The 15,260-nt window shown below is 36.7% G+C and overlaps 1 protein-coding gene across 1 annotated transcript; it reads left to right on the top strand.

Annotated features, from left to right (window-relative positions):
* Positions 1–3,285: 3,285 nt before the first annotated feature.
* On the top strand, positions 3,286–15,127 carry LOC112058088 (actin-related protein 2). The gene is made up of 11 exons (XM_024098767.2): positions 3,286–3,443; positions 3,536–3,646; positions 6,822–6,893; positions 7,383–7,526; positions 8,062–8,164; positions 8,523–8,629; positions 9,165–9,314; positions 10,103–10,228; positions 10,877–11,029; positions 11,880–12,008; positions 13,567–15,127. The coding sequence occupies exons 1-11, from the start codon at positions 3,396–3,398 to the stop codon at positions 13,606–13,608; spliced, it is 1,185 nt and encodes a 394-aa protein (XP_023954535.1). The 5' UTR covers positions 3,286–3,395; the 3' UTR covers positions 13,609–15,127.
* Positions 15,128–15,260: the final 133 nt, after the last annotated feature.

Raw genomic sequence — 15,260 nt, 5'->3', positions numbered from 1 at the left:
GCTAGTGTTGCTTCACATAACTCTTCCTACTTTCATTAAAGGCCTCATCTAAACGAGCGCCGTTACATCAATAGCTACACGAGAGTCATTAAGATTACCGGGTTTTTTACCGACAGCGACATAGGAGGATGTTACCATTTCATATTTGCCCTGAATAACTTGATATTGAGAAAATGCACACGTTCGAGAACGTAAAATATGTCATCATAAAAGTAAAATAATCTATACTATAATTTTTAATATTATAAATGCGAAAATAAGTATGTATTGTCTGTTTGACTTCTTGTTCCTAGCCTGTTCGTTTTCAGGGCTAATCTGCTGAACTGTTTTGAGTAAAATTTGGTATACCGGTGAATCAGACCTTGGAACAAAACATAGGTTACTATTTATCCCGATACTATGGTTTCCGCGGGCAAAAACAAAAATTCATGCGAACAAAGTCGGTCTGATATTCCTGACCTGAGATCAGGCCAAAACAGAGTGGTCCAGTAAGCCGAAGCGTCTCAGAGGAGTCGCCCTTATAGAGTCTTTCCACCCACATCGTGTGCTTCTGCATTATTCTGCATTGCCAACTCAAAATGGAGCAGCTTGGTAGTTCGATGTTCCCTCCCCCGGTCGGATCGTCGGACTGACCTACTGGTATGGGTCATTCAAAATGATAACTTTCTTTGCCACTCATGCGAATCTAAAGAGAGTTGCTAGTACGTAAATAAAGTCAAGTCTACTTGGTGCTCAGTACTTACTTATACCTACATACTCAAGGTGTGCCTAGAAAGGGAGTGTTGAATAATTTAAACGAAATGATATAAGTGTTCTGTTACGTGATGGCTTGATTATGGTTAGATTGCCGCCTGCCGGCCTACACGCGGGGTATGGTTAATTGCTGGTTATATCGAGTGATAGGTAATTGAACTCCGACCCGGTGCTTTTTAACGTGGTCTATTTCCTCTTTAATTGCCCAAGTTTCTAAGATAATGAGTGATACCAGCTTCTTAATGTCATTTAGTTTGAGTACATACTCGTAGAATATAATATTCGGAATATTTATTGATGTACCTAGGGCGTTTTTATTTTATTTGTTTTTTTGTTTAAAACACGTTGATTGCCACATCACGCGACTTCGCGTGAAAAAGTATTTATAGCAATTTAGTCCAAAATTTCAGCTTTTTGCACAGGTACAGTTTTATACAAAAGTGTTAGACGTATGCTCTAAAATTCTTTTACTAATAGAAAGCCACGTCAATAACTTATGAGTGTCTTAACTCTTAGTAGGGGGTGTCGTGAATGATGTCACGAAAATTAATAGTAATATCGAGGAAGCCCCGAGGAGCTCAGAGGATAGCACTCAGAGTGACCGATAAAGTCAACAGGGTTGCCAAGTCTGAAGTCTGAGGTTCGAAGGTAAGTTTCCGAACGTATTCTAGATTAGTAACTTGTCAAAGGTACTTGATTAAAGGTAAGTTTCTAAACGCATCGTCGGAAGTGTACGACAGTTTGAACTATAACATTAACTGTTGCGGTTGGATTTCCTCACTTTATCGGTGACGCTGGGTGCAGCAGGTAGCAGCTTGAACTCCAATCATAATGTGAGTCCCTAGTTTATAGATTGATTCTCATAATTTTTTATAAAGTGATATTTCCTATAACTACTCCCTTAATATTCTTTAAATATATGAAAAGTTTAAACGTGTATCAAGTTAATCATAATACTTCCAGAGATTTATGTGATTTTAAGGGATTGAATTTATCCAATTATAATACACGCGTTGGGGGGGGGGGGGGGGGTAACCAAGGGTCCCTTAAAACATATACAACAATCATTTTAAAGGGACCCACAATAGAGAAATGGGCCTAGCCACGTTGGCCGTGCACACTAAGAAAAGATACCGATGAGTGAAATTGTCCCGCCCCCAAGTCTTTATATTAGAGTAGAATAGAATGTAGTATGCCATGTTGGGCTTCTTTGTTGGTTCTTCTACCGAGATTGGCGGCCGTTGTCTCCGGTAGAAGTGGACCCACGAACGCCGTCGCGGACGGCTGGGATCCATGCAGATCCCTACTTACGACGTTCTCTCATTGAGCAGAAACGCTGAATGGGAGAACGGGCCCCGCATCCGCTGCATAAACAGCAAATGGGTCGATAAGTTAGAAAGGTTGTATCGCAGGCCACATTATCTCTTCAAGATATAAAGGGATTAAGAACCACGGCAACCTAGTCCCCCAAATAAGTCCACACAGTTACTCTCCACCAAGGAAGAGAGTCGTGGCAGTTCCGTGAGACCACAGTTCTTTCCGTACAGAGGAAAGCAAAGGCAGAACTCATAAGTCCACAGTCGTTCTTAATCCCACTGCCTTAAAGGTCACAGACGTTAACAGACAAGGAAGTAGGAGCGCTCCGTTCGACGATTCCCCAAATTGGTCATGTAGGAAACTATAGGATCTAACCCCTGTAACAAAGTATAAATTCATGAATCATATGTAGATAACACGTTACGGTCAGGACAACCTATATCTAGGGCTTCAACACTACCTTAGTTGCCTAGAGTAACTCTAAGGTCAGTGTTACAGCCGGCAGACACAGTACCGAGTTGCTGTGTTTGCCCGGATTTATTTCAATTTCCAGAAACCGGCTACGGTGATAGAACCTCAGATTAGGAGAGCAGTTTCATGCGGAGCAGATCATAGTTCCTCGACACACCTACATGCTGGGCAATCTATTAAAATATGTGAGTTCTCAAACTTGTATATCTATCAATTCTTTTTTATTTAATTGACGCTGGCCCTATAGCTCTCAGGCTTATACTATATAGGGTTAAACAATCAGGGCAAAGCGCCACAGGGGGTGTGTTATGTAATTATGTGTTTAAAATAGTGATCAAGCTTTGCTTTGACAGTTACACAAATAACCAATCGCAAGAAAGCTATCAGCGACAAACAAAGTTTTTAGCGGCTTACTTACAAAAAGAAAATTACATATGCCCGAATGTCTACAGAAACAGGAATTAGTTTTTTAGATAAAAAATATGTAGCTTTAAATATAAATGAAAATTGATTAAAAATTGTATTTAAACACGGTAAAACGGTTCATAATCCATTCCACTTGACTGCGTACAGCACTGTGTGTTATGTATGTGGGTGTGATCGTGGTCGTGTAGAGAAACGTAGCTATAAGCCATAAATCACTAGTATCCAGGATCGTAAAAAAATAAAGTAAAAAAAATTAACCTGACACAATCAAGTGACAGTTGACACAATGTTCACAAGTCACAGTTGACAGTTGACACTGACATTTTACAAAAAGTTTCTTTGCTTGATGGGGTGTAGCGATTTCTAAAATTAAATATTAAGTTTAAATAATTGTTTATCATATAAACGATCTTGTATTATAATTAATTATGGATGACCAAGGAAGGAAAGTGATCGTTTGCGACAATGGAACCGGCGTAAGTTAAATTATTGTGACGTAAAATAAGTGATCAATAAGTATGTGATAAGGGACTGATTCATCGTCGGATTATTATTAAAATATTTGCAGTTTGTAAAATGTGGATACGCCGGCAGCAACTTCCCGGCGTTCATCTTCCCGTCGATGGTCGGCAGACCAATCATAAGGGCGGAAAACAAAATCGGGGACATCGATGTCAAGGTATGCATTACCAACATCCTGCTACGTTAATATATCAATAAGTTCATTTATCCGAGCAGTATGAGGATAGGAGATTCTATTCACAGCGAAATATCATGTATTGTTTTCTTCTGACAGAAGTAGATATTGATTTTCACCAGAACCAGATCTTGATAGGGCAACATGTAATCAATAAATAAGTAGGTAAGCTATCAATAAGAAAAAAATAATTCTTCATTGGTGCTCCGCTCCTATTGATTTTGGCGTAGACTTAAGCCTTCCTCTATTAATGGGCTATTTAACACTGAAAGAATTTTAAATCGGACTAGTAGTTCCTGAGATTCGCATGTTCAACCTGAGATTCGCATGTTCAACCTGAGATTCGCATGTTCAAGTAAACAAACAAACTCTCCAGCTTTATAATATATGTATAGATCTGTAAACCTGATACATTTATGTCCATTAGTATTAGTACTATTTAATATTTTTATAGAAATAGGAGAGTGTTTATGTGACTTTAGATACCTAGATCCCAGAGACAGGCTCAAATGTGTTATTTCAACAGAACTTAAGGACTGAGGAATATAATTATTACCCAAGCAGTGCATAAAACAAAAGAAAATATATGATATTGTGCAATACATCGAGAAGATAAATTAGTTAATACTGTTTTAGTGTTGCAGTTACTAATACACATTCTTGGAGTTAGAACTTTACATGTTAGCTCAAACAGGAGAAACTGATAGATATTGAGAGGGAGAGCATACACACATTAAAGTTCTGCATACCCTAAGAGATTTTGTTATTAATACTTATTAAATGCAGATTTGCTCAGTTATTTTTATTACTATTTTTTCACCCACCCTGATCGACAACTTTATGCATGTCGCTGTGTGTGTCTAAAGCACACATATTTTGAAGTATTTATGAAATTTTTAATTTAAATTTTAATTTTTAATATTTTACAGGGTTATTGTATAAGAGTAAGTTTATCATACTTGTGTATGTATTGAGTGGACGCATGTACTTAACAAGTGTTGCAACTCAATTAAAAACTATGTTTTACTTTGGAAAATGTTTTACAATTAGACAGTGTTTTTTGTCTAATAAACCTAACATAAGTTATATTAATATAGTTGAAGAATTCTGTGTTAAAGAACAGAAAGAACGGAAGTAATATTCATTAGAATATTACTTCTGTTCTTTCTCTTAACAAGTACTAATTACTAGTACTTATTAACAGAATTTAAGAGTTCCATTAAATTGTTGGTTTCTTTTTACATTAGCAGAATTATTAAATTATAATTATACTAGCGGACGCCCGCGACTTTGTCCGCCCTTAGACCTCTTTAATCCAGCCCTTACAGTAATATCGCTCTAAAAATGGAATAACTTCTCCTATTTTACCCTACCCTACCCCTACACCTGCTCTACCCTTACCCCTACCCTACCCTTACCCCTATTCTACCCTACCTCTACCCTACCCTACCCCTACCTGTCATACAAGATTTCTTGAAATGGTGTAACTTCTCCTGTTTTCCCAACATTTCTCTTCACTGTTCTGCTCCTATTGATTATAGCGTAATGAAAAGTATACTATAACCTGCCCAGGAGTATGAAGAATAATTGTACCAAGTTTTGTTAAAATCCTTTTTTATTGTCTATAAAGAACAGACAGACAGAGAAACAGACAAAAATTTTACTGATTGCATTTTTGGCATCAGTATCAATCACTAATCCTCCCTGATAGTTCATCTGTAGATATGTCAATTCTGTACATGAACTATTTGGAAATATATTTCATGTACAGAATTGACATCTTTACAGATTTATTATAAGTATAGAAGATAAATACTGGTTATATGCTACTGTGATGCTGTTGTATGTAATACATACTCATCAGCCAACAGCAATTGCTGCCTTATGTGACTGCAATATGCTGCTCGTATAAATTGAGCTCATAAGGTCTCTGCATATAATTAGGACAGGAAGGAGACGGCAATGTGATATCTAAAAATTAAAATAGTCTAATTGTTTATATATTGTCCTTAAAGCACATATGTGACACACATGAATTTAATACCATTGTATTTATATCAGTGTACTCGCATTATAGGATGGAGTTTTGTTCGCTGGGTTGACTTCTATGTACTCAAATTTTTGTTAGTAATTTATACAATTTATACACATATTAATATAAAAAATCATTCCTATTTCACTGAATCGTGAGTGCCATGCTGTTAAGCACTTTTAAATGTTAAACTTTCATGCTGTACACAGAGGTCTGATCCTGAGATAGTGCAGGTAAAAACAGTAATTTTAGCTGAACAGTTCACCTTTTATCAAAGTATAATTATATAGACAACATCAAGTTTATATTCACTTTGATTTTAATACATCTACCTCGATGGAACCCATACAGGCTGAAATAAATGCTTAGAAGTTGCCAACATTTTTTATTATTTTACATTATTACAAAGTTTATACATACATGCACAGTCATACATGTAAATAGTTACAAAATACATAGTTATCATGCATATAGTTTTGTACAGTAAACATACATGATAATTTTCTTCCCAAGGGCCTCCAAAACTGTTAAGAATTATTTACAGTTGTCTACAGTGGTCACTAAGAGGTTTTATATGTAATTTTCAGAACTCAGTCCTTGCCTGCACAGTGCAGAAGTGTGGACTGTGCAGGGAAATACTCAATTTTCCCTATAGTCTTTATATTTTTTTACATTTATTCCACGTTTTATATAAAACCTTTGTACATAGCTTTCTATACTAGAAATATATCAACAGTTTGCTATGTCAAGTTTTGAAGCCCCTTTTCTTTTAATAAACTCATTCTCAGTAACCTCATGTATGTATTTTAATCACATAAAAAGTTAATTTTGCATACAGCAAATGCAGAATTGCATTATGCTGTTGGTTTTTTTTTGTTTGTTTTATATAAACTAATAGCATCCCACTAACTGTTTGTTGCCACGAACGTTGTACTTTATACCTGTAAGGTATGTTTAATAAAGATTTTAGATTTTGATTATGATTTTTTTTTTGGTTATGATTATGATTTAATTTAGATGTAATAACATTTTAATTATATTCTAAAGCATTGTTTTAACTTTCGTGGCACAATCGATGATTGCGTCTATTGTGTGTTATATTATTTGTTTGTTTTTACTTTTCAGGATTTGATGGTAGGCGATGAGGCGTCTCAGTTACGATCGATGCTGGAAGTCAGCTATCCCATGGAAAATGGGGTAAGAAATTTCTATACTATTAGTTAGTGTTTTTTGTAATAGTATATTTGGCTGTAGACTATATAATAGGACACTAGTCGTGTCTCCAGCTTGAGCTTGGGTGAGAGAGAACTCTGTTGAGCCCACAAGCTAGATAAACTCAATGTCTCTTTAAAGTGTTGTCAAAGGTTTGTAAGATTCACAGTTTAGGTCATTGGGACCTCAGGGTCGAAAAAAGCTGATGGATTGTCTGTGCGAGTAACATAAGGGATGTAAACACCCCCTATGTTGCCATTGCCATGTGAAAGACAATAAACTTCTTTGTTTTATCATCATCATCATGTAACAAGTATCTGCTGTTTTCTGACTTCTTTAGATGTTTTTATAATCATTGGATATTTTTATTTTTTAAATTGAGATTTTTACAAACAAGTATGAGGTTTTTACACTAAATCTTTGGTATATTGATGCTTAAAGTTGTATTGATAAAATTATAAATGAAAATTTCAGGTGGTACGTAACTGGGAGGATATGTGCCACGTATGGGACTACACGTTTGGGCCGAGCAAGATGAACATAGAGCCCGAGGAAACCAAGATATTGCTCACAGAACCTCCCATGAACCCCACTAGGAATAGGGAGAAAATGATCGAGGTATACTTACTTGTATTATCTATGAATTTTATGAATTTTTGTTAAGTCATTTTAAGCATATCATGAAATAACACACAAAATTAAATTTTGTAATTTGTGTAGACATGTATTTTTCTTATTATTTTTGGAAATTGTTTTTTTTTGTGGTTAATTACTTAATTACAATAATGTCTGATGATGAACACTGATGCACTTGTTTAGGAAATGTCAATTCACAGTTGCATGTCATAATTTCTTTTTCGAATGTATAAGTCATATATTTTACTAGCGAACACCCGCGACGTCGTTCGCCCTTAGACCTTTATCTGGCTTCTCGCAAAATCTGTTCTAAGCATATACTAACTAAAAACTACCTCCCTGCCAAATTTCAACTTCGTACTTCAATCGTTTTCTCGAAAATTGAAATATTAATGGAGATTTCGTTATTTAAATGCATATTTCTTTAGGAAAGATTTAGTATTAACATTTTAATGTAAATTTTGTTTAAAAAAAGCTCTTCCAGAAAATACTTATGTAGGCAATTCTCAATTCCCAGGTAATGTTCGAAAAGTACGGATTTGACAGTGCGTACATAGCCATCCAAGCCGTGCTCACACTCTACGCTCAGGGACTCATATCAGGAGTTGTCGTTGATTCTGGTAAGTTATTATCGCTTCTCTATGTTCATCATCATTAACAACCCATATTCGGGGCACTGTTGAGCACGAGTCTCCTCTCAGAATGAGAGGGGTGAGACTAATAGTCCACCACGCTGGCCCAATGCGGATTGGCAGACTTCACACAGAGAATTGAGAAAATTCACAGGTTACAAATGCAGGTTTCCTCATGAAACATATTTCTCTATGTTACTGTGTTGAGATTGATTGACTATGTTGACAAAAAATGTAGATGTTAAGTTTTGTATTAAATTAAAGTATCAATAAATAAATAAGTTATCAGATCCTGAGCTTATAAGCTCAATAAGCTATATAATATAAATATTTAAATTGTTTGTAGGTGACGGAGTGACCCACATATGTCCAGTGTACGAAGAGTTTGCTCTGCCGCACTTGACTCGGAGGCTCGACATCGCTGGAAGGGACATCACCAGATACCTCATCAAGGTATTTTATATTTATTTATATAGATAAGCTTATAATTTATTAAACAATTATAATAATATATTATAATATATTTTCAGTAGCTTTTCGTCGTCGTATTGTCGTTATATACAGCTTTTGTTTAGTTAAAATTGTGTTTAAATTGTTGTAAAATTTAACAATATTGTTCAAAACTATTAATTATATAGGGCAATTCATGCCCTAGCTTCTTATCTTTATTATATATAAATGCGAAAGGTCATTCATCACGTCTAGAAAACCTCTTAACGCACAAAAGATAAAATTTGTCAGGGAGGTAGACTATAGTTAGTAGGTATCCATAGCGTTAGCGTCCACTAGTAGTTCATATAACCATTTGCATCATTATGAAAGTTTTTAAGCTTGTGTTCTATAAATAAATTTAATAAACCTAAAAAGAATTTGGCCTGACTGACCATGAATAATTACTTAGTTCCTGGGCCCAAGGACAAAACACAGCATCAAATCAAACTAGACAAACATTATTTTAAAAGTATTTAAGAGACATTGTCTGTTCTAGCTCTTGCTGCTGAGAGGTTACGCGTTCAACCACTCGGCGGACTTCGAGACGGTGCGCATGATGAAGGAGAAGCTGTGCTACATCGGCTACAATGTGGAGCAGGAACAGCGGCTGGCCTGGGAGACCACCGTGCTGGTCGAGCCTTACGTGGTACGGGGGATTCATCATCATCATCACATCAGCCGATGGACGTCCACTGCAGGACATAGGCCTTTTGTAGGGACTTCCAAACATCACGATACTGAGCCGCCTGCATCCAGCGAATCCCTGCGACTCGCTTGATGTCGTCAGTCCACCTTGTGGGAGGTCGCCATTCTTGATCACGCAGAGATACTTCTAACATAGCTCGTTCCATCGCCCGCTGTGTGACTCTGAGCCTTCTTATGAGGCCCGTAGTTAGCGACCAAGTCTCGGAACCATAGGTCATCACTGGCAACACGCACTGTTCGAAGACTTTTGTCTTCAGGCACTGAGGAATTTCGGACGAAAAGATGTCGCGAAGTTTCCCGAATGCAACCTAGCCGAGTCGGATTCGACGGTTTACATCTTCCTCGAAATTTCTCGGAATTGGAGGGGGATTAGTTGGTAGTGAACACTCGTGGTATGGGGGAATCAGTTGTTAGTGGTCGCTCGTGGTATGGGGAATTAGTTTGTAGTAATTGGGACTTCGAGACGGTGTGCATGATGAGGGAGAAGCTGTGCTTTATGGGCTACAACGTGGAGCAGGAGCAGCGTTAACGACATACTATCACGTGAAGAGATAAAGACAATCCTATTTCCTATCTCTTTCGCCCTATCGCAACGAAAGAGATCGATATTTCCAACTCCGGCGCTATTTGTCGACAATTGTCTTATTCTCGTCTCAGGAAACGTCGTGGCGCACATGTTAGGCCCACTGCTTGTTAGTGATTCTTCTTTAATTTTCATTTTATGTTTAGTTACCCGACGGTCGAGTGATCAAAGTGGGGGGCGAGCGGTTCGAGGCCCCGGAGGCGCTGTTCCAGCCGCACCTCATCAATGTGGAGGGGCAGGGCATCGCTGAGCTGGTGTTCAATACTATACAGGTATTTCTTTATTTATTCAAATACTAAAAAACGCCCTGCAGGTTCACTCGCGTAGTTTCCGTTCCCGTTGTCATACGGGGATAAAATATAGCTCACAAATAACTCTCATTTCATTACGTTACGCACAAATCGTCAGATTTTCGAAATGCACACCATTTAGGTATCAACTCACCTATCTTATCTTAATCTGACGTGCTGGTTGAGTATTTTTGAAGTTAGTTTTTTTTTGCACTAATTGTACCCACCAATATTAAGAGCTCATACTTGGTGGAGGTACTCAACAACATGCAAGGTATATTCCCTTATGTTCATCTGACGCGCTCGAGTAACTGCAAACATCCCCTCTTCGGCTTCTTCCTACTACCACTTATTGGTTACTTGCAGAAGCCTACGATTTCGCTCGCGTGAAATTTTTTTATGCATAAATACGTAAACACAACGTGGTGTACTGTACAATAATCTGAGACCGACACTTTCTTAAAAAAGTTCATGTTTTAGTATCATATAAATACTACAAACACTTGAGAAAACACCTACTTACCTACTGAGTTTTTGTCGGTCCTTTTCTGTACTGCTCTGTGACAATCACAGACTAGACTTCAAAAGTGTAGAAACCTACTTTGAATACTTTGTTTCAATCCCATCCAGGCGGCAGACATAGACATGCGCAACGAGCTGTACAAGCACATCGTCCTGTCAGGGGGCTCCACCATGTACCCCGGCCTGCCCTCGCGCCTGGAGCGGGAGATCAAGCAACTGTACCTGGAGAGGGTGCTGAGGAACGACTCGGAGAAACTTGCGGTAAGCATCGTCATCATTAGCCTATAGTATTGGTCCATTATAGACAAAGGAAATAAAATTTCACAGTACACGCTCGGTAACTGAGAGAATAAATGACTAAATCGTTAACTAAGCAAATGAGTGAATTTAGTTATATTGGTACTGAATGTCTGAATGGATTTGGTAGATCCGTAACTTAACAAATGAGTGGGTTTAGTAAATCGGTAACTTAGTGAATGAGTAAATTTAGTAAATCGGTAACTTAGCGAATGAGGAAATTTAGTAAATCGGTAACTTCGCGAATGAGGGAATTTAGTAAATCGGTAACTTAGCAAATGAGGGAATTTAGTAAATCGGTAACTTAGCAAATGAGGGAATTTAGTAAATCGGTAACTTAGCGACTGAAGGAATTTAGTAAATCGGTAACTTAGCGAATGAGGGAATTTAGTAAATCGGCTACTTAGCGACTGAAAGAATTTAGTAAATCGGTAACTTAGCGACTGAAGGTATTTACGAAATCGGTAACTAAGCGAATGAGTGAATTTAGTAAATCGGAAACTTAGCGTATGAGGGAATATAGTAAATCGGTAACTTAGCGAATGAGGGAATTCATTAAATCGGTAACTTAGCGAATGAGTGAATTTAATAAATCTGTAACTTAGCGAATGAGTGAATTTAGTAAATTGGTAACTTATCGAACGGCTTAATTTAGTAAATCAATCAATCAATGTGATTGCCTAAGTGTTAATTTAAAGTAAATTGATTTAATCAATGTAATTTTATTACCTGGATGGATTATCCTGGATGGATGGATTATAAATAAAATGAAATTGTTTTAAAACTATTGAAAAAAATGTGCTTTCATCTCCAGAAATTCAAGATCCGCATCGAGGACCCCCCGCGGCGCAAGGACATGGTGTTCATCGGCGGCGCCGTGCTCGCCGAGGTGTGCAAGAACAGGGACAACTTCTGGCTCACGCGCGCCGACTACCAGGAACAGGTAGATTCCACTATTATAGGACTCCAATGTGATTACAAATATAAGAACAAAGGTTATGATTCACAACACTTGTCAGGACAACTTAATTAACAAATCAAACTAACCAAAATAAGAATGAATGGCAGAGAATGACCTTGAGTGAAGTCACGCACTTGTGAACGATGTGTGTAGGGTTAAATCCTTTGACTGTTAACAAACACTTTTCCACTCAAGTCACTCCCCGCCTATCCCAAGTAACCCATAAAGAATGGGGATGATGACTAGGTTTGAATATATTGATTTTTATGATACATTCGGGTAAATGGGGTCAATGTTAACTAATTTATACATAAAAAGCAAAGATTGTCTGGATATTTGCAAAATTAATGAGATTATAAAATTTCAAAATCTATTAAAAATCTTTTATCATAATTAGATCAGTTTTAGCTTCCTTACATTAAATGTGACATTTTTTAATAACTGAACTATAAACATAAACGCAAAAATAATAAAGATATTAGTAATTTTGTTTGAACGCACATACAAATTTATCGATCATTACATTGCCTACGACGTCATTAGTTCGTGCCATTTTGTATGGGGTGTTTTTCAGGGATCCGCGGCAGCGCCGCAAATCTAACCCTTTAAATCCCTGTAGCTCCGAAACTAATGATCGCAGATACTCTGTTCCTTTTACAAAATTGCTTTACTATTAGCATACTCTTAATTTATATACAATTTATAAAAAACTGTCATCATCCCTATTACACAACAAGAGATGTGGACGGCTCGAACGCCACGAGCACACTGAAGCCAACACGAGATCGAGCGACGTCATATCCGTCACAGACTACTATTTCCTACACTATTTATTAAAAACATGTAAATTTAAAAGCGACTACCTGTATTGCAACAGCGTGGTGGGTCTTAGCTTCACATTCCTTTTATTATGAGGGAGGTCTGGTCTGGAAGGATAGATCTTCTAAATGGACAGACTTAACATATTTTTTAATATATAATAAAAAACTCCTTTTCTTCCAAATAAAATAAAGGAACGCTTGTATTAAGAATTGGCCCGCTAGTGTCCCATTGCTTAGGAACTCTGGGTTCGATTTCCAGGTCAGGTAAATTTTGAAATACATAAATATTCAAGGCTAATGTGATTGAAGGAAAGAGAATTTAATTTCAAAATATTGATGATTGATTATATGAGAGACGTCATAGCCCAGTGGATATGACCTCTGCCTCCGATTCCGGAAGGTGTGGGTTCGAATCCGGTCCGGGGTCCATGTCCATCTTTTCAGTTATGTTCATTTTAAGAAATTGAAAATCACGTGTCTCAAACGGTGAAGGAAAACATCGTGAGGAAACCTGCATACCAGAGAATTTTCTTAATTCTCTGCGTGTGTGAAGTCTGCCAATCCGCATTGGGCCAGCGTGGTGGACTATTGGCCTAACCCCACTCATTCTGTGAGGAGACTCGAGCTCAGCAGTGAGCCGAATATGGATTTATAATGATGATGATGATTATATGTTGTATTTTTGGAATTTTTTATATTCATTTTTTTTATTATTCCAGGGTCTATCCTGCCTGAGGAAACTTGGTCCACGCGCTAGTTAATGTCGATTAGTATTGTGGTAGACGCACACTGGGAACACCCCGTACGACACGTGGGGGTTGATCTTTTTTTATAATAATTCGTTGTAATTATGTGTTCTAATAAATGAACATTAAGCAAACAGACGGTTGCGATGCATATATCATTACTGGAGTTTACTCCTTAAGAATCGACTTTTCATATATAGGTATGAAAAAAATATGGGCAGTAAAATTCGATAAACGAATGACAGCGTTACGTTTTTTGTGCGCAACCTATTCTGCGCACTTTACACCGTGCGCTATTAATTGGCGCGCACGCCGCGGCCTGCTGCTAATCGGTTGCGCACCTTTCACTTTTTAGGCGTAAGTATTGAGACGTACATAGTGTATGCTGCGGGGCAACATACACCTATTTAGACGGTCGATCTGTAGAGTAAACTCCATTCGCCGTCGTGACACACACTTACTTTTTTTTTTATTTAGGCACTCACCTGTGTGTTTAAAAATGAAATCATGAAGATAATTGTACGTGTAATTTTGAGTACAGCATTGCGCTTCAAAACTCAACCATTACTTTATTCTTTTAGACACAATTACTCAAAGGGTGACACCCAAAAGTCCTTAACGAATGGGGTGTTAAATGTGTTTCTACCATTATTATAAAATGTAAATTGTAATTTTTGTCTACTTAAGATTATTTCCAATACTTTAATTAATTATTATTAAATTTAATTAATTAATAATTATTATTTTATTTAAGATTAATTTGAACGAATTACGTAAGCCTTATTTTTTACTACATACACAAAATGTATTATTAATGTGATTGAAGACTTCTAACACTTAAATTGAGTATTTTAAACATTTATTTTATTTATCTATAGATTTTTTTATTATTTTAGTATGAGATTCCACATAAGGTAGATGAGTTTTAACCAACCTTTAGACAATATTGTGATTAAAAATTCAAAGTAGGTATAACAATTGTATTGATTTATGAAAATTAAAGAAATAGTCAACTAAACTTAGCTCACATAATTCGTATATTCAAAATTCGTTTATTTCAAGTAGGCTCAGTTTACAAGCACTTTTGATACGTCAGTTGACTATTTGTAAAGATTCTACCACCGGTTCGGAAGGCAGGTTCTGCTGAGAAGAAACCGGCAAGAAACTCAACAGTTGCTCTTTTAAAAAAAATCATACAATATTATAATTTACAATTGATGACATTACAATTTCTTATAGTTTTACTTCCTGTGTGAAGGTGGAAGCTGATCCAATGGCCTCCAAGCATCTTTATCATTAAGGAACTCATCAATAATTTAAGTAATTCAAAACTTCTTTCATTTATTGTATAATTGAAGTTAGTTTACGTATTGTAGCAGATTATTTTAAAAAATATTCACGGATGTTCATGCATATTCTTAAAGACTGTATAATTTTGCATTTAATGTATTTGTCTGTGAATTTTTGTACACTGTCGTGTATAAAAAGACTATGAAATATGTAAATGTAATAAAACATTCAATAGTATAAAAAAGGTTTTTTTTTTACACTGCAGACCTAAATTAGTATCCTCACGATATTTTTCCTTCACCGTTTCAGACACGTGATAATTAATTTCTTAAAATGCACACAACTGAAAAGTTGGAGGTGCATGGCCCGGACCGGAT

The sequence above is a fragment of the Bicyclus anynana genome, chromosome 18 (genome assembly GCF_947172395.1).
Source record: "Bicyclus anynana chromosome 18, ilBicAnyn1.1, whole genome shotgun sequence".
NCBI lineage: Eukaryota > Metazoa > Arthropoda > Insecta > Lepidoptera > Nymphalidae > Bicyclus > Bicyclus anynana.
Note: the sequence above shows the minus strand (reverse complement) of the source record. Positions and strands in the feature narration are given on the sequence as shown.